Source organism: Bos indicus, chromosome 14 (genome assembly GCF_029378745.1).
Source record: "Bos indicus isolate NIAB-ARS_2022 breed Sahiwal x Tharparkar chromosome 14, NIAB-ARS_B.indTharparkar_mat_pri_1.0, whole genome shotgun sequence".
In the NCBI taxonomy this organism is placed as follows: domain Eukaryota; kingdom Metazoa; phylum Chordata; class Mammalia; order Artiodactyla; family Bovidae; genus Bos; species Bos indicus.
In genome coordinates, this window is record NC_091773.1 from 65,325,366 (window position 1) to 65,346,354 (window position 20,989).

Sequence of the window (20,989 nt, forward strand, 5' to 3'; positions counted from 1 at the left end):
TAATAAAAGCTATATATGACAAATCCACAGTAAACATTATCCTCAATGGTAAAAAATTGAAAGCATTTCCCCTAAAGGGTGCCCACTCTCACCACTACTATTCAACATAGTTTTGGAAATTTTGGCCACAGCAATCAGAGAAGAAAAAGAAATAAAAGCAATCCAAATTGGAAAAGAAGAAGTAAAACTCTCACTGTTTGCAGGTGACATGATCCTCTACACAGAAAACCCTAAAGACTCCACCAGAAAATTACTAGAGCTAATCAATGAATATAGTAAAGTTGCAGGATATAAAATCAACACACAGAAATCCCTTGCATTCCTATACACCAATAATGAGAAAACAGAAAGAGAAATTAAGGAAACAATTCCATTCACCATTGCAATGAAAAGAATAAAATGCTTAGGAATATATCTACCTAAAGAAACAAAAGACCTATATATAGAAAACTATAAAACACTGGTGAAAGAAATAAAAGAGGACACTAATAGATGGAGAAATAAACCGTGTTCATGGATTGGAAGAAACAATATAGTGAAAATGAGTATACTACCCAAAGCAGTCTATAGATTCAATGCAATCCCTATAAAGCTGCTGCTGCTGCTGCTGCTGCTGCTAAGTCACTTCAGTCGTGTCCGACTCTGTGCAACCCCATAGACGGCAGCCCACCAGGCTCCCCGGTCCCTGGGATTCTCCAGGCAAGAACTCTGGAGTGGGTTGCCATTTCCTTCTCCAATGCATGAAAGTGAAAAGTGAAAGTGAAGTCACTCAGTCATGTCCAACCCTCAGCAACCCCATGGACTGCAGCCCACCAGGCTCCTCCAGCCATGGTATTTTCCAGGCAAGAGTACTGGAGTGGGGTGCCATTGCCTGTAATCCCTATAAAGCTACCAACAGTATTTTTCACAGAGCTAGAACAAATAAGTTCACAATTTGTATGGAATTACAAAAAACCTCAAATAGCCAAAGCAATCTTGAGAAAGAAGAATGAACTGGAGCAATCAACCTGCCTGACTTCAGGCTCTACTACAAAGCCACAGTCATCAAGACAGTATGGTACTGGCACAAAGACAGAAATATAGATCAATGGAACAAAGTAGAAAGCCCAGAGATAAATCCACACACCTGTGGCCACCTTATCTTTGACAAAGGAGGCAAGAATATACAATGGGAAAAGACAATCTCTTTAACAAGTGGTGCTGGGAAAACTGGTCAACCACTTGTAAAAGAATGAAACTAGAACACTTTCTAACATCATACACAAAAATAAACTCAAAATGGATTAAAGATCTAAATGTAAGGCCAGAAACTATAAACTCCTAGAGGAGAACATAGGCAAAACACTCTCCAACATAAATCACAGCAGGATCCTCTATGATCCATCTCCCAGAATACTGGAAATAAAGCAAAAATAAACAAATGGGCCCTAATTAAAATTAAAAGCTTCTGCACAACAAAGGAAACTATAAGCAAGGTGAAAAGACAGCCTTCAGAATGGAAGAAAATAATAGCAAATGAAGCAACTGACAAAGAATTCATCTCAAAAATATACAAGCAACTCCTGCAGCTCAATTCCAAAAAATAAACAACCCAATCAAAAAATGGGCAGAACTAAACAGACACTTCTCCAAAGAAGACATACAGATGGATAACAAACACATGAAAAGATGCTCAACATCACTATCAGAGAAAGCAGTCATGTTCAAAAAAAAAAAACCAAAAACGGCTATATGATGATCTTTTATCTATTTTGTTTCACTTTTTCTATTTCATATTCAGTGCTCCCATTTCATTAAGTTTATGTTCTCCATCTATTTTTGTTGTTGTTCTTTCTCAAGCCTTTATCAAGTGTAGTACAAAAACTTAAATATGTATAATATATATATTTCAGAAAACTTAAAAAAATATTTGCCTAACTAAAAAAGTTACAGTTTGATTCCACTTGTTTGATTTAGTATAATCAGAATGCTAGATTTCAAATTAAAAAACAGATATGCAACAAGCAACAAAGGTTTACTCTATAGCATAGGCAACTACAGGCAGTATCTTGTAATAAACTATGATGGAAAGTCATTTCAAAAATAATATATGTGTATTTGTATAACCAAATCACCTTGCTGTGCACCTGAAACATTGTAAGTCAACTATACTTCAATAATACAAAAAATAAATAAAATACATTAAAAAACATGTATTCTACCCTGCATTACTGATTATAACAAAATCTTATTTTAAGGATACTTGACAATTAATGATTTAAGAATATAAAATCAATCTTTTAAAACTCTTACCTAATAACTGCTTGTTGTCTACTCTTCCTTCCCTCCTCCTCTCCATTCAGTGACTGCTCATTACCATATTAGAAAGTTTCAGGCCCATCAATTTCCCTTTTTCCCAAAGACAGTTCACCAAGCTCTGTCTGCCTTTCATCAATTAGAACTCATAACTTCAGAAAATTACCAGTCGTGTCTGACTCTTTGAGACCCCATGGACTCTAGCTCACCAGGCTCCTCTGTCTATGGGATTTCCCAGGCAAGAATAGTGGAATTGTTTGCCATTTCCTATTCCAGAGAATCTTCTCAACCCAGGGATTAAACCCACCTCTTCTGCATTCTTTCCAGTGGCAGGTGAATTCTTTCACCACTGAGCCACCTAGGAATCCCTAGAAGTAAACTTAATCATGTCTAATAATCATAAATTATGCTTGAATGAAGAATAAAATTAACTATTTGGAAATGACAGTAAAACAACAAAAAGCAACATTGTTATCAACCTCTAATGTCTGTGAAATGCCAGTGAATATCTTTAACTGTCTCTCTAAAAGTATCTTTTTAGTATTCCTTTTGCATAAGTCTACTTTTACCTGAAACAGAACAATTATAGATACGAAGATTTTTTTTATTTATTCTTCCATTAAAGTACTATTTTTAGAGTACTCATTTATACTAGTTTTCACTAAAAAAGAGTATTTCAACTTCACTGCGAGTTTAAGAAGAAATTTATTGAGTTGGCCTTGAATTTTAACTATGACAATTCTTTGATCTTATGTGTTCAAATATTCACATCTGTATTCAAATATCCTAACCATTCAAATATTCAAAGAGCTAATTCAGAAGTGCAAGCTTAAATCAAATTTCACTGCAGCGTTTTTGTGTAGAATGATCCCAGATAGGGCTGAATAGGAAGACACTTAATAAATACAAAACAAGTTAAAGGAAAAATAAAATCATTTCAAACATTTTAATCACAAGACTGAAACTATTTGAGAAATGGAAATTATGCCCTCTTAAAATCTGTTATTTTATTCAGCTATACACTAACACCCCCCAAAGTATCTATAAAAACTAAGCTGTAAACTCTATATTTTAGGACACACATGTTGTTTTCAAAGTGAAATTCTATTTATATATCAAAGATTGTATATGATTTAATGTGTAAGAATGCTTAATTGTGAGCAAGATAATCATAATAATCCATAAAAGAGTTGAAAATAAGCATTTTCAAAAAGAAATATTTAAGCATACAGTTGGCAGAAAATACCAAATACTCTTCCTATGACTATAAATATTAATGGGAAATGACTCACAATCCCATAAAACACTGATAATCATTATTAAAAATTAATTTTTGTAATATATGTAAATATATATGTATATACATATATTAAGAGAAAATTTTTTAAACCCACATTTTATTATATATAGGTTTAACATTTTTCCACATAGCTTTTATTATAAACATTTTTCTATGATATATATTTTCTATTGCTTGATTTCAAAGATGCTCTTCTTTAAATTTATCTTTATAATTTCCCTACTACTGGACAACAAGGAATATCTGTGATTATTATAAGTAAACTGATATGATTACACTTATGTTTTAAATACAAGTCTTTAAGTGCATCTGGGATTACTCCTTTAATGATATAGTCTTTAAAGTATAATTATGACTAATAATCATTTTTAAAGTCCTTAATAACTTTTGCTAAATTGATTTCTGGAGAGTTTGCACAAATTAATAGTCCCACCCCATTTTCATTTAAGTAAAAATGAAATGTAATCATTTAAATGTAAATGAAATGAAATGCCATCTTCCTGTGATGAATTTTTTATTTTCTTTATTGCTATTTATTTATAACTGAGTTCTGCACAACTCTGTCTACTATATTCTTACAAACACTTTCACAGTATTTCAGAATCCCATCTCTTCAGTGGAAAATATCAGATAAGATGTAATTTTCACATTTGAAGAAAGGCTTCTTATAATTTAGATAATACTGTATAAAACATTTAATTCTTAAAGAAAAAATACAATTGTCCAGTAAAATAAAAATGTCATAATCAAGCAAAGGTTACTTCTGTGAGGTTCAACAACTCCTCTTTCCTCCGTGTGTGTGTGTGTGTGTGTGTGTGTGTGTGTGTGTGTGAAATCATCTTTCTCAATACTTAAAGCAGTATGAGATAGAGAGAAGGTATTCAAATTTTTGTTGTATCAATACTTTGACCAGGAAAGCCTTTTAATAAGTTAGAACACGTTATTTACTTTAAAACCAGGTCAAAATATCTTATATATTAACAAAATAAATAAACATAAGGCCTTTTTTAGTTGCAGATACTAACAAAGCACCTGGTTGAAGGGAACTTAATATGACAAGATTTCAAAAGTTAAATTCAAATTAAGGTCTGCAGAATTAGCCCAGAATTCTTCAACAATCAATGTATCCTTTGATGAGAGGAAACTGTTAACTTCATCACTGCCCTCTGCCGGTGGTATTATTTTCCTTTACTTTTTCTTCCATGTACTGAATATTTGCTTCACAAAATTACTTCTGACCTGCCTCTATACTTAAACAGTCTCAGCTAAAAATAGCCTAGCCATCTGGAATTCCATAAGGCTTATAGGGAAAAAATTGTGTTTCAATGAAGAGCTCTGCATTGTTCGGAGTACACCTTCAGAGTTTATCTGAGTCTGATTTTAGAGGGACTCTGTACCTATCATTGCCTTTGAGTTCTCTTACAAATCTCTAAATGATAGATTACCGATAGCAATGCAAAAGAATTATTCACTACAAATGCAAATAAATTCTGTCAGGTAGAAATACAAATGACCTCCCTCCCTCACTGCAGAAGGAGCCTGTTTTGTGTCCTTTCCAAATTTATTACAGTAGTACTGATCTAGAAATGTCTTTTTATAAACTCTTCTTTGATCTAGTTGTAACACCTGACTGGTTCTCTCATTGACAATGATGTTAATAATCTTTAAAATTCATTCATTTTATACCTATATGAGATAATAATCTTTAACATTTGTCCATTTTATATCTATCTATATATATATATACGAGAGACAAGATTTCACTTTTTAAAAACATTCTTTAACAGGGTGAAGCCAGACTAAATTTTCCCCCCACAGATCAATTTAGAAATAAAATGATGTGGGCCTGAAGACAAAAAGATTATATCAAAAGGCAAAAATCATTTCCTTAGGACAAGTCTGTATTTACCAAATACTTATATGTACTTGTTATGATCCTGACCAGTTTCATGCGGAAAGAATCCTATAAAGAATTATGCCTGTTTGCCCTGTGATATGGTGCTGCTTAGAAGGAGGTTATTAATTAGGAAGAGAGGAGACACAGAGAGAAGAAAGAAGAGGAGGAGTGAGGATAGAAGTTAGAAGAAGGTGAAATTAAAACAAAACAATCTTAGATAAGTGATTAAATTCTTAACACATTAATGGACAACTATCATCATTTATTTACAAAATGAATTAACTGCGTAAGGATGATTGCTGTGAATACTGTGCTGACAGAACAGATGCAAAAGCTATCTCTGGAATCAAGTTTCTTCTAGAAGGGATACAACAGTTAGGGGAAGAAGCAAGTAGCAAAAAGTGATAGGTAATTTACTCCTGCTTTGTAAATCAACTCCTAGTGGTTCACTAAGGCTTCTACATCTCATTTGACCAATATGACAGCTACTATACAGCTAACTTCAAAATCTACACAGAACACATAAAAATAAAAACTCGTTTTGCAGACATCATTATCTAAAATATAAAAATAAACTGAAGTAATAATGTTAGCTTTTTGATCCATTGAAAATACACAAAACATTATGTATTTTACGTTGAAGTTCCTTAAAGCTCATTACAATGTAAAATACTTCTTATATAATAATTTACAAATGAAGCTATCACTTACTCAGAATACCAGTTTCTTTTTACTACACAAGCAGTAAAAAAAATACAAATTTTTGAATTTGTGCTATAAATAAGGAAAACAACTGGTCACCCACAAGGCTCAAGAGATTCCTTGCATTGCCTTTCTTCCAGAATATGGGACCTTTCAAAGAAGCAAGCAAAGTAATTTCCTGTTGCTACTGAACTATTTCTGACTCCTACTATTATGCCACCCAGCAGACATTTCAATCTGGAAGAAGGTAGAATCCTGGGACTAGATAAAGGATCTGCTTGTAGCTTCAGAAACACAGGTTTACACAGTTAACTTGGAGGAAAATTTAAAGTGAACAGGGATCAGCTGACATACAGAGAACATGATAGGAAAGAAAAGGATTCAAGAGAAAAACCATGAGCCTTCAATAAAAATAATGATTAACAAAGATTAAACTACTTTGGACAGAATAAAGGTAATACTTAGAGTTTGCATTATGTTTTACAATTACAATGGACTTGAAGACAGAGTGTGTAATTTAATGTACATAACAATCCTAACAATCAGATAAAAATACACTCATCTTACAGATGAGAAAGCAATACTCAGGAGTTTAATTTGCTCAAAGTAATATAGCTTACAATGGGTAAAGCTGCACTCAAAATATAAGCTGTTTTAGTAAGTCATTCATTCATTTATTCATTGATTTACTCTTGGTGTTTATATGCCTATCTCCTCAACATATCATACATTTCTTTACCGTAGAGATTTTGATGCACTATTTTATTTCTATACGCAGAAAACTTGCAAAAAAATTTGTTGAATGAGTGAATAATTTTACTTAAAAAAATAAAACGTAAAATATGAGTAGCAAAGAAATATGGGAGTTTTCCTTAGCTAAAGATGAATCAACCATAAGACAAACTTCATGATTTGAAAAAGAAAACAAAGTTTTAAATGTATATCTGCTGTAATACAGATAAACATAAGATTTATATATGTGCAAAATTCCCTTAATTACTATGCTAGATAGAATTTTTTTTTCTTATACTTAAAAACCTTGGGCTATGTTAATATAAAATGTTTTTTTAAACTTCTGCCCCAAAAGTTATAATGAAAACGCAGTTGGCAAAAATTTTATCAAACCTTTCATTGTATATGTATGTGTATCTGTGTATCTGTCTAAATGAAAAAAAAAAATGCATAATCCTTAGCAGGATAAAAAATTCTCTGTGCTACAAATGTAACATTCTCAAAAGGCTATGTCCTGGTAACTATCATAATCCTTTAAAAATTGTTTATATTCTGATTAAAAATCACCATGCTCCTATATTCCCACAAATAGTTCATATGGTAAAGAAATCAGTAAACTTACTTTTATGCGTAACATCTTTAACATTTGCTCCCCTTTCTGTGCTTGTGATTAAATGTAACATTTTGAAATCCCAAAGTTCTGAGAAAAACATAAATCCTTGTCTCACAGCTGCTGTTTGACTCTGGAAACACATGCATTTTCTTTTCAAGCATCTACCATCAAAACTCCCAAAGGGCTTGGACTGGAGAACACCTGCATCTCTTCATTTAGTTCCAATAACAGAGCCTAAACTCCAAAATTACAAAAATAGACGCTCTGTTCAGCTGTAGTTACATTTTGCCCCTAATTCCCGTGAACAAAAATGCTAGGAGCATGAAATCATTCAGGCAAGCTCTGTCATCAAGAGGATAAGATTTTTTGCACCAGAAGCCCAGTGGGAACATGATAGAAAACTGGCAGCAATCACAGATAAAGTACATAGTAAAGTCCTCGGGGAGCAGAGAGGAAATGTAACAAGATAGATGGGTATAATTTTTACACGTTTATGCCCAAACCACAAATGTGAATTGTCTTTAATTGCTACAATATATAAGCATTCTGACTCATGTATCCTGTCAAAAATACTAAAAATATAACTTCAAGGCAATTTACTTAATTCTACATTATGAGAAGAATTTTTTTGAGCAACAACAAAAAACATTTCTCCCAAATTAAAATTTACAATCCAAAATATACTGTCTTCGTTTTAAAGATTACTTAACAATCCATATCCTAACCAACCAACTAAAAATGGTGAAAGAAGAGTGTGTGTGTTTGCTGGTATATTTTAATCAGGAAAGAAAACTATCTCCCCAATTTAAATATGAGTTTCCAGAGAACAGAATTGTGACTGTCCTTCCCAAAAACTACAATCAAAAGTACATATTTTATGGGTAGAATATAAAATAACTTTTAATACAGGCCAATCTAGTAAAGATAAAATAATTTCTGAAATTGATTAAAACCAGGGAATAGAAAGTTCAGCTTAAACTATCTTATAAATTAAATGACATTTTAAGGTACAGTTGTTTTAAATGATTTTTTATATATCCTCAAAATCATTTAATTCTGTTTTTCTAGTACTAGAAAGAAATAGTTTTTTTGAGTTTTATATGTTAAAAGCAAATACAGCATGTTCATCTTATTTGCAAAAGTAACTACAGCCTGATTTTAAAAGATTATCATCTTCCTTAATGGTGAACAAAATCAATTAGATGAAATTTTCTAGGAATAAATGAAATTAATAAATTTATTAACATTACAAAATACAGAACAGTGTCTTAACAGTAGCTTGTGTGAAAAACTCTAATTTCCAGCGGCACAAAAGTTCAAGACAAGTAGTAACTAAATAGAAGTTCATTAATAAATACCTGGAAAATACACCATAATTTGTGCTATGTGAAGGATTGTATTAAATTTTAAAAGAGACTTTTTCAAACATGGCATGGAAGTATGAAGGCAAATCACATGGAAGTGACTAAATTTATTCTGTTTATCTTGGACTACTCAGTTTAAAAAAAAAAAAGTTTTGTGGAACATCTACCATATGCAGGGGAGAAAGAAGGTGCAATTAACCTAGTGCTTAAATTTTCATCATTAAGAGGTATGTAGTGCCATTAACTGGAGAAGGCAAGGGCACCCCACTCCAGTACTCTTGCCTGGAAAATCACATGGACGGAGGAGCCTAGTAGGCTGCAGTCCACGGGGTTGCTAAGAGTTGGACATGACTGAGCGACTTCACTTTTACTTTTCACTTTCATGCACTGGAGAAGAAAATGGCAATCCACTTCAGTGTTCTTGCCTGGAGAATCCCAGGGATGGGGAAGCCTGGTGGGCTGCCATCTATGGGGTTGCACAGAGTCGGACACGACTGAAGCAACTTAGCAGCAGCAGCAGTGCCATTAACTGAAAGTGAATGATGTAGTATCAGGTGGGATGAGGGAAACTACACTGAGTTTTGCTTTAAACATGTTAGGCAACAGTAAAATATCCACTGGGCAATGTTCAAGAGGCGGTTAAAATTTGGAGTTTGGCTCTCAAGAGAAAATAAATGGACACAGAGATAAACACATAGGGTTGGCTGCTAAACACACACACACACACACACACACACACACACACGCACCCACCCACACACACACACAGTTGGTTAAATCAAATAAACAGAAGAGGACTGGTCACACTATCAAAAACAACATATACTCAAGATACAAAGGAAAGAAACGCATCTGAGGAAGGAAATGAAGATGGTTCAGTAAGGAGAACCAACAGACTATATTGCACTAGTGTCAAGAATTGTGAACTATAATGAATGACGTGGAAGACAGGAGACTCCTGAGTCAGACAAAGGACTATATTACTCATGGCCCAGCAAGCAGCATGAGTATCAACATATATATTTATATAAGTTCCTTTTGCCCTCCAGTTTCACAGAGAAACAACAAAGATGTATCCGGGTAGATGACTTCACATGCAGTGGAATGCATTATAAGAAATGAATCCTGTACCTGAAACTAATTCAACACTGTAAATCAACACTACTTCAAATAAAAAAAGGAGAAATGAACCCTGTGTTGAGGAACCAAATCTTTTATAATGGGCAGTAAGCAGGCACTCCATTGGCTCCAGAGGGACCCTGGATCTATCTCTCAATACTGTTCACTATATAAATATCCTTTAAAAGCTAGTCCAGAATAAAGAGCAGTCATTGTCGCCATTCACAGTATGTACAAAAAAGCAAAAGATATCAGGTGTTATAACTTCTGAGGGCCAAGAGAGATGAAGGTTTCAATGGAAAAGGTATGATCATACATAAATGCCAATGAAACATAAGATAATAAGTTTTGTCAGGTATATATAGGGTTGATTCCCAGGTGGCTCAATGGTAAAGAATCCACCTGCCAATGCAAGAGATGCAAGAGACACAGGTTTGACACCTGGGTTGGGAAGATCCCCTAAAGAAGGAAATGGCAACCTGCTCCAGTATTCTTGCCTGGAAAATTCCAAGGACAGAGGAACCTGTCAGGCAGGCTATAGTCAATGGGGTTGCCAAGAGTCAGACACCACTGAGCACACATGTGCATGCACATACTACACACACACACACATTATTTCATGTCACTTATAAGACTAATAAATGGAAACTTCAGTCCAACAAACTGAGGACATAATACTAATCATATCTGTTTACCAAAGAAAGATACTGGTAGGTATTCTCTCCAATGGGGGGTGGGAGGTGTGTGTGGGTGTGTGTGTTGGTGGGTGTGTGTGTGTCTGGAGAAGAGGAAGAAACAGGGAGAAAAGAGGGTAGATGCTTAACATGTATTATATTAAGAACCTACTATTTATCTGTCAAATATATTCATACCCTTGACCATCTGTCATAATAATCCATGTATTCATTCACTCAATAAAAGATTTTCTAAGAATTTCCTATATGTCAGGAAATTTTAGGTACTGGAGATAAAATGATAAGCAGCCAGTGACTAACTCTGTCCTCGGAGAACTGTCAAATGGTGAAGACAGACAGCATTCAAATCACACAGCTACATAAATACTACTGTCATTAAGTGCTATGAAAGAAATATACAGTGAATTATGAAAATGAATGTAACAGAAATACTTAATCAAACTGGGAAGGCGAGAAGAGAAAAAGCAGCCTTCGGGCTTACTTGAAGATATCGTAGGTGAGCTAAGACCTCAACACTAAGCTGAAATTTGAAGAGGGATAAGTTAAAAGGGTAAGGACCGTTTTAAGAATCCCAGACAGAAAAAAAAAAAAAAAAGAATAGGCAAAATCATAATCACCACTGAGAAATTTAAAGAAGGCCAAGAAATCTGAAGCACAGAGAAAAAGAGGGACATAGCAAAAAGGCTGCTAACACTGACTCATAAATTGGAATGACTGTCCTGTCAGTTCCCTTTGATCCTAAACTGATAGTATTTTGTAGTCATTTTATATTCCTAAATAGCAGGCACTTGAAAATGTATCTATACATTAGGATCAGATTAACAAAGACTAAGAAAGAACTTTTTAACAAGCAGAACCTGCTATAAATCATAGGCAAAATATAGCATATAAAGAAGAGCTAAAGTTTATATTTAAAAAAAGAAAAGACAAACTGTTGAGAACCTATTTTAAAATATTTTACATACACAACTTATAGTCACCACATACTTCTACTTCTGAAGGAAGTGAAGAAGAATCTAGTCTCTCTATTTATCTATACAAATGTAAGTAACAGAAGTGCCACTGATTCCTGTGAATAGTAGCAATGAATTCAGAAGGTGGGCTGCACTGGACTCCCATAGGAGCTTTTAGCTCCTTCGCTGGAATCAGCGCCAGTCAAATAGAGAAAGTGATCAAGAGGGGAGAAGGAAAAGATAAAATGGAGCTGCTAAGACTTCAAAGACAAAGCACTCCTGTGACATCATGGAAGTGTGGCTCTTTTGATAGTATTTAAGATGAAGTCAGGGCTTTCCAAGTGACTAAGCCATAGAGAATCCAACTGCCAATGCAGGAAACAGAGGATGAATCCCTGGGCTGGGAAGATCCCCTAGACAAATAAATGGCAACCCACTCCAGTATTCTTAACTGGAAAATCCCATGGACAGAGGAGCCTGGCAGGCTACAGTCCATGGGGTCACAAGGAGTTGGACACAACTTCTTGTGACTAAACAACAATAAATATGAACTAAAGAAGGAGATTCTCAAAGTGAAAGTGGAGAGTGAAAAAGTTGGCTTAAAGCTCAACATTCAGAAAATGAAGATCATGGCATCTGGTCCCATCACTTCATGGGAAATGGATGGGGAAACAGTGGAAACAGTGTCAGACTTTATTTTTAGGGGCTCCAAAATCACTGAAGATCGTGACTGCAGCCATGAAATTCAAAGGCACTTGCTCCTTGGAAGGAAAGTTATGACCAACCTAGAGAGCATATTCAAAAGCAGAGACACTACTTTGCCAACAAAGGTCCGTCTAGTCAAGGCTATGGTTTTTCCTGTGGTCATGTATGGATGTGAGAGTTGGACTGTGAAGAAGGCTGAGCGCTGAAGAATTGATTCTTTTTAACTGTGGTGTTGGAGAAGACTGTTGAGAATCCCTTGGACTGCAAGGAGATCCAACCAGTCCATTCTGAAGGAGATCAGCCCTGGGATTTCTTTGGAAGGAATGATGCTAAAGCTGAAACTCCAGTACTTTGGCCACCTCATGTGAAGAGTTGACTCATTGGAAAAGACTCTGATGCTGGGAGGGATTGGGGGCAGGAGGAGAAGGGGACAACAGAGCATGAGATGGCTGGATGGCATCACTGACTCGATGGACGTGAGTCTCGGTGAACTCCGGGAGTTGGTGATGGACAGAGAGGCCTGGCGTGCTGCGATTCATGGGGTCGCAAAGAGTGGGACACGACTGAGCGACTGAACTGAACTGAAAGAAGGAGATTCTCAAAGTTAAGAATGTATAAGGCTGGGTGGTACAATGTTTACAATATGGATGTTAAGAATAAAAGACACAATAATAAATAACCTGTGGAATAGACAGTGGAAAAATATTACATTTAGAAGACCCATATTCAGATTCTTTGCTTCAGAAACATTTGGACAATTTCAAGCCTCTTTGGTGGAACAGACAGTGGAAAAATATTATACAGTTAGAAAACCCATATTCAGAATAAAAGTCTGACTTGTTAAACATTTGGACGATTTCTGAGCCTCAATTTCCTCCTCTGTTAGACAAACTAAATTTGTTGTGCTGAAAACAGTCTTATTTTGTAAACAAAATGAAAAACTTACATGCAAGTGATTTATAAGTTTCAAAATACTGTGTCCATAATAAGTTTTATTAATACTGTTAATACTTCTTTTAGTCAATTATATTTAATCCCATTTAAAAAGTTGTTCATTTTCTCACATTCTGAAGTCACAGTCGAAAAACTCTGCCTCTTTATCCTGAGTGAGCTTCTCTCAAAACTCACTTCCTAATATATTCAATAATATTCACAACACTATCTGGTCCCCAATTTCAATAACCCCTTTCAATTTAGGAGCATATGCACAAAAGCAGTTGTCTTCCACACAGGATACCGTGATAATCAGAAGCCAATCAGAATGATCACCAAATTCCTCTAAAATACACCATCTGCCACATTCCAAAACCTCTCATTCAAATTATATAAATCAATCGAAAAGCACATTAACAACCTCTTTTGGACGGTCTGTCTCTAAAAAAGACAGCAGGGATTACTTGTGCTTCCCTTAATTGTTCATCTAGAAGAGTTCAGAATTCTATCCAGAATCTTTTCCCCCTCCTGAAGCAAACATTAGTAATGACTCATGGGTGCTCCAGCCTCAAAAACCAAAGAAAAGCAAATACAATCATCACTTACTTGCTCATTCATTCAGTAAATATTCGTTGATAGCCTACTATTTGTGGGATATTGTTCTAGACACTAGGAATACATCTGTGATCAAGAAAGACAAAAAATTCCAGCCATAATAAAACATTAAATTCTAACAGCAGGAAAAAAAAAAAGCTCAACAAGACAAATCAGTAATTTATATATTATGACAGAGTGTGATAAGAAAAACTTTAGAATAGTAAGAAAACAAAATGTGTTAGTGTGAATGTGTGTTTAGTCACTAAGTCCTGTGAGACTCTTTTGCAACCCTATGGACTACAGTCCGCCATGTTCCTCTGTCCATGGGATTTTTCAGGCAAAAATACTGGAGTAGGTTGCCATTTCCTTCTCCAGGGGATCTCCCTGAACCAGGAATCGAACCCGCATCCCCTGCATTGGCAGGCGAATTCTTTACCTCTGAGTATGCACAAATATGCAAACAAGAGAGAAAAAAGTTTTTATATACAGTGGCTAGGAAAGAACTTGCTGAAAAGGTTATATTTCAATAAACTTGTAAAGGATTGTTAATAAATTATTTCTTCATTTAAAATTTATTTACAACTTGTTTATACCATCAGTCATATACACACACACAGATAAACACACACCCTCTAAACTTTTTTACAGGAATGTGAGATTAATATTATTTTAGAAATAGCTTTTAAAAATAATACTTATGAGCTCTCTTATAACCATATCATAACTACCATATCATAAATACCTAAGCCATGAATGTGGGTGGCAGTTCCCAAGATGGATGGAAAATTTAAATTTAAAAATACCCTAAATAAAGTATGTGAATGTAGTTTAACTAAAAACATATTTTAGGATTAAAACACACCCAAGGAATATTTTCAAAGAACCAAATGCATGATCATATTAAAATTTTACATGCAAATCCATAAACATATCACTAAATGTAACACTTATATTGAACATTAGATGAATCTCCTCAAAAGAAGAAAAAATAAAAAAGTTTATCTTAGAAATATCATATGTATAATTTTTACAGTACTTTACTTTTATATAAAGGTTCAAAATGCAAATATATATTGAGATCCTGAATATGCATTTAGATTACAAAAAATAATACAAATACTGTTATTAGAAAGATCAGAGTATTATCTAAATATGCTTGATTCGGTTCATTCTAGTGGTACACATGGCAAAACAAAAAAATGAAGAGTCCCTATCCTATGTAGGAACATACAGTAGGGACTTCCATGGTGGTGTGGTGGTTAAGAATCTACCTTGCAATGCAGGAGACACAGCTTCAATCCCTGGTTGGGGAACCAGAGATCTCACATACTATGGAGCCACTAAGCCCATGAGCCACAATGAAAGATCCCATGTGACGCAACAAAGCTCCTGCATGCCTCAACTAAGATCTACATACCCAAATAGATAAATTATTTTTATAAACTATTAAAAAAAAATGTGCAATAGATTCTAGTAACCTTAGTTCCTTCTTAGGTATCAAAATTCTAACCAGATGGTCTAGTCATTCTAATAACATTTTAATGATTTAATGATATGAAAACAAAACCTACCAAAAACTACTATTTGGACAATTATAAAAAGGAGATTCTCCAATAGCATATTCAAAGAATAATGATTAAATAGGCATTTAAAAAAAGCATGATTTAACCACTAATCATTTTTCCCAATGAAGGGGTAGATGATCCACAAAGGCTAATTCTTGCCCACCTCCTGTTTTGTGAATGAAGTTTTACTGGAACACAGTCACACCATTCATTTACCTATGGCTATCTTTGGTCTTCCCTGGTGGCTCAGTAAAAAGAATCTGCCTGCAGTGCAGGAGACCCAAGTTTAGTCTCCAGGTTGAGAAGATCCCCTGGAGAAGGGAATGGCTACCCACTCCAGTATTCTAGTATTCTTGTCTAGAAAAGCCCACGGACAAAGGAGCCTAGCTCTGCAGTCCTTGGGGCTGCAAAGAGTCAGACAGGACTGAGCAAAGAGTCAGATAGAACTTGCACTTTTTCACGGCTTTTTTTGTGTGCTAAAACAGCAGAATGGAAACAGAGCCCATATGGCCCACAAAGCCCAAAATGTTAGTAAAATGTTTAGTAAAATGTTTACCACCCCCTACCTTAAACTACTGGTAAAGTCTTCAACCCGTAAAGGATGGGTAGTGGCCTCATCCTTACATTTTTTTCCTTAGGGTTCCACACTCATCCTCATCAAGATGAAAATGTCTTTGTGAGGAGTTCTCTTCAAAAGAATGTTGATTCAGGGGTTCTCAGACTCACCTTTCAAATACTAATTTCCAGTTTCTAGTGTGGATGTCATTCAGCTACAAAGGCTACTATATCAAATTCTGCTTTCAAATGGTTTTGCATCCCTGCATATGTGCACTGCTTCAAACATTCAGTCCATATAATCTCTGTCTTCAGTTCAGTTCAGTCACTCAGTCGTGTTCGACTCTCCGCGACCCCATGAATCAGAGCACACCAAGCCTCCCTGTCCATCACCAACTCCCGGAGTTCACCCAATCTCTGTCTAGCTAATTACAAATCTTTTCATGGTTTCTGCTTTGAACTTAGTCAAAGTGAACTTACTTTGAACTCAAGTTTAATACATTTTCTATAAGCTACAGTATTTGTTACATATTATTAATTGAGTTCTACTCTTAACGCAGCTATCTGAAATCACCTCACTGGCCAATTAATTCTAAAGAAGAAATTCAGACCACTGATCCTTTAAGAATATCTATCTAGCTATTTTATCTCCAGCATCATTGTCTTGGCTTTACTAACGACATAGTGACTAACTGAACTCACTGCTGACGTCAGGCTCTCCTTACCAACCTCTTTATCCCCAGGCTTCACTGATCCTTCTAATATCTCCTCTCATCGTGAGAGGTGTGGATCTGCTATTACGGTAGTGAATAAAATGAAATAGATTCTAGGCAAAGAATTTCTAAAAAAAATTAATTCTAAGAAATAAGAGCCTTACTTCTGTGTGTTTTTCCTTTTTTTACACCATCAATATCTTTTCCCTCTTGTAAATACACAGAACGCTCAAACCCCTATTTTAACATGGCAAACTATGGGTCACAAAGTGCTACTATCCCAAGAAAAATATTTTCTCTTTGCAACGTTTTAAATTTCTTTTACTCCTTTCTATGTATTACATGATATATTTTAAAATTCAGTTGGATTTAGTAGTGGCTGAACCTGAAGTTAACTGTTATACATACAAAGAAATTATCTCTTAATAAAATAGAATAAAATCATTATTGTTTGTAAATACATCATTTATCAAAAATGATACAAAATACTTCATTTGAATTTTCAAAGAGGATAACTGCAGGGTGTATCCCAATGGACACAAATGAAAAAAAGAGGAAGAATGGATGAAAATGAGGGGTGGGGGGGAGGGAAGGTAAGGAAAGGAGAGAAGGAAAGAAAGTGCCTTTTTTAAAAGTCTTGCTGGAAAAGAAAATTCAAAACAAGTGAATAATGGTGTACTTACCGGAACTGTGGCAGTAGTCCATACACTGTGGAACCTGGACTGTGAAGGCTATCAAATCTGGAGCTAAAAGGGATTCTGGCTTTCTGCTCTCATTGAGCCACTTGCTGCTATGAAGGTCTTTAGTGTCAGAAGGACCCTGAAGCAATGGAATCAACTTCTCTTTTCCACTGTCACCTGAACAGACAGATGTATGAAAAAGAAGGTTATCAAAAAAAATATATAGGAGTAGCCTGGGGATGCTTGATTTTAAAGTATACTAACAATATAAAATTTCTATTTACACTTGGTAATTTTAGTTGTACATTTAGTTATATTCTAAAAAGTATGACTGATAAATTAAATGCATTTTTAACTCTTAAAATGTTTTAGTATTTACTTGATGAAGGTAGAACACATTCAGAAAAGCTTATAAAATAAAACAACATGAACACACTGTATTGTAAATATTCGAGGGAATCTGTACCTCTTTAAACTTATCTAGACATTTAATCCACATTGGAAAAAATTAAATAACAAATAGTTTAAGGAAAATACTATGAAATAAAGTATTGGAAGGAAGGCAAAGTCAATTACAACCTTAAGTTGAAAAACAGCTGCGGTTTCTGTTTAATTTCATTATACTAGCAACATTTTAATTTAATTTTTAAGTGTCATATACATCTATACCTCCTATTCTACCCCAAAAAGTATAAGAATAAACTTTCCTTTAATTTTTCTTCCCTCATAACCATTCTTAAAACCATGCAATATATTTTTTTCTTAAGTAAAAATTAATTTATTAATGTCAAGAAGTATCATCCTGGCACAATTAACAATTTTTTTCAAGTAAAATAAAAAAATTTAAAACCTCTGATTCATAGGAACAATGAGTAAATTCTTGTTTCAGTAACGCTCCTTGTAAAACGCAAGGCCAATTCTCCTATACAGGCAATAAAGTTTTACACGGTCCAGCTGCACATACCTGGGGCTTTGGCACAAATTTTTATTGATCCCACGGTCCCAGAGGCACATTTGACCAATGATGTGCTGCAGTACTTCAATTCAACATTCTGGATTGAGCCCTCAAGAGTTGGCAGGGGATTCTTAGATTTCACACCTAATAAAAGAAAACTGCAAATGTACTAGCCGATTGAATTTAAATAATTTTTATACTCCTTCACCGAGGCATTTAAACTTAATTATACTTTAATTATCTACCTCAGATGTTCTTACAGTATTTGTGTCAGGCTTCACAGTTTAGTGTTTAGGAGGTAAAATGATGCAATTTTAAAACAAACAGGTTGAACTCTTAAAACTATACTTATGCAAATTTTAAACAAATAAGTTGTTTAAAAATATGGATACTAAAAAAAGAATCACATTTGGTTTTAGAATATAGAGTAAGATTTTCAATTTGAAACAAATTTAACTTATAAACTGACTTTCACTTATGCAGAGACATTAATTTTAGCATGAAACTACCTGTATAAACAGACTCCTCAAAATACCGTGGTCAGGTAGGATGCAAAGAGAGAAACAAGATAGCTCAAAACAGCTCCTAAGTTAAAATACAATAGCTTATAAGCAAAATCGATATGCCAACTGTAGCTAAAAGAAACTAAAGGGATTCTATATCAATTAATAAAAAAAAGTGAGCATTATCTTTTCTACTGTATGCTACTTGCTGAAGGACATAAAGCATAGAAGCAAACAATTACCAAGACATAACTGGTAGGGAATATGTAATTCAAAGAGGAGAAACTCATTTTGGCCCTGAAGCCTAGGTAAGAATTCAAAAGGCAGAGAAACCTTAAGAACATTACACTAACATTATTGTAAACAACAAAAAATGATGATAATGTGAAGAACTCTAATCCATTAACATATGCCAAAGGACTGTGTGTTATCCACACATTTTATACTATCCTCAAAACAGGGTGGTAATAAAAATGCCATTGTTCTCTCATTTTTACAAATTGGGATACACTGGATTAGAGGAGTTCAGTAATTTTCTCTCTGCACAGTCCTACAGCAGAGGAAGAACTGAGGTGTTTAACACAATTTGATCTTAACACAGAAAACTTCATCACTCATTTCACCAATACTCATGAAAAGAGGCTTTCTTTTCCCCATTCCACATTCCAATCAAATATGTATCATCCTTCACATGTGAAACTTCATGAAGGAGAACTAAGTATGAAGAATTAAGAAAACTATGAACTTTTATGACAGATACATTAAACATTATACCAAAATCTTTGATTTCAAACTCCCATGTGTTCAAGAAGCCTATAGAGTCTTTGTGAAATGTGGCCCAGGAAGCCTGCAAATTCACTAAAACACTACATGGTTATGCACTAGTTAAAGGACATCATCTTGAGAAACATCTCTCATATACTAATCTTTGCTTCAGAAGAAACTCTAAATTTGCTCATTTCTATTTGACTGTTACAAGAACATGTAACAATTTGGTTGCTATTTCCCAATATTCACCACTTGAACCTATTATCCTCATAGCAGGAGTCTAAATGCTATGTACTTACATCTTTTCTATGATTTTATCAGCTTTTATCAAATTCTCAAAATCTATGAACCAACAAACTAAGAAGTTGTATTTCAGAAAGTTAAACGATGCCTACAATATGACATAAACAGAGCAGTAACAGTAATAATAGTAATAGCAGTAGTAGCAGTAGTGCTAATTACAGCACCTAACATTCATTGAGCACTTAAAGTGCCATGCACTACATCTAATTTGCTATTTTTATTCATATCAAAAGACAGAAAAAAAGACGTAGCTATTACTATTCTATCTCATATTCAGGAAAACCAAAGTTTAGAGAAGTAAGGATTTTGCCCACGCTCAAGTCAGAAAGTGAGGAGGCTTGGATCACTTCTCTCCTCCTAAGAAAGGAAGCTGAGCTACCTCAGTGTATTTAACATCTACTGTGGATGCACAAGTTATAATCAGTGATAATTTACCCTGTGCCAATCATTATGTTAAGTGATGAGAGGGATACAAAATGGAATAATACCTTATTCTAATTCAAGCACCCAGAGTCAGACTCTTATTCTACACCAGTTTTTTTGGGAAAAAAAAATTGAAGAATCTAGATAATAATCAGGAGGCAAGAGCAAATGAAAGATTCTCTCAAGGGCGAGAACTGAAATAGTTCAGTTGGCTGCAAAACTAAAAATAGACAAACATGGCTTTTTTAAAAATTACTTTATAAACTGCTTCTTTTACAAAGTTTACACCAAGTTTAGGGCTCTACCTTGAATCTCAAACGAAAGGTCTAAGTCTTTGTTAGTATCTATTCTGTGCTGTATATATTGATAAGATTCTGAAGAGTATTATCAGAAGAGCTGTAATGTATAGCACAGGGAATCATACTCAATATTATAATAATCTATTATTAGATTATTACAATAATCTAATAATCTATATTATAATAATAGAAAATAATATATATTTATCTGCATCACTGTGCTATATACCTGAAACACTGAAACAACACTGTAAATCAACTATATTTCAATAAAAAATAATTTGACTGAAATCTCTTCTGATAAGAATGACATACATGTA

At 34.3% G+C, this 20,989-nt stretch overlaps 1 protein-coding gene across 26 annotated transcripts in view; it reads right to left on the minus strand.

Moving 5' to 3' along the window:
* VPS13B (vacuolar protein sorting 13 homolog B) overlaps window positions 1-20,989 on the minus strand; it is an 807,303-nt gene that overhangs the window by 561,899 nt on the left and 224,415 nt on the right. For all 26 annotated transcript variants that reach the window (XR_011570715.1, XR_011570716.1, XM_070803099.1 and 23 more), the window contains 2 exons: window positions 18,383-18,517; window positions 17,422-17,595 (listed from right to left, as the gene is read on the minus strand). Coding sequence is in view for 24 of the 26 variants with exons in the window: in XM_070803099.1 (XP_070659200.1) it covers window positions 17,422-17,595; window positions 18,383-18,517 (309 nt within the window). In the remaining 2 variants the exon portion in view is untranslated. The remainder of the gene's footprint in view (window positions 1-17,421; window positions 17,596-18,382; window positions 18,518-20,989) is intronic.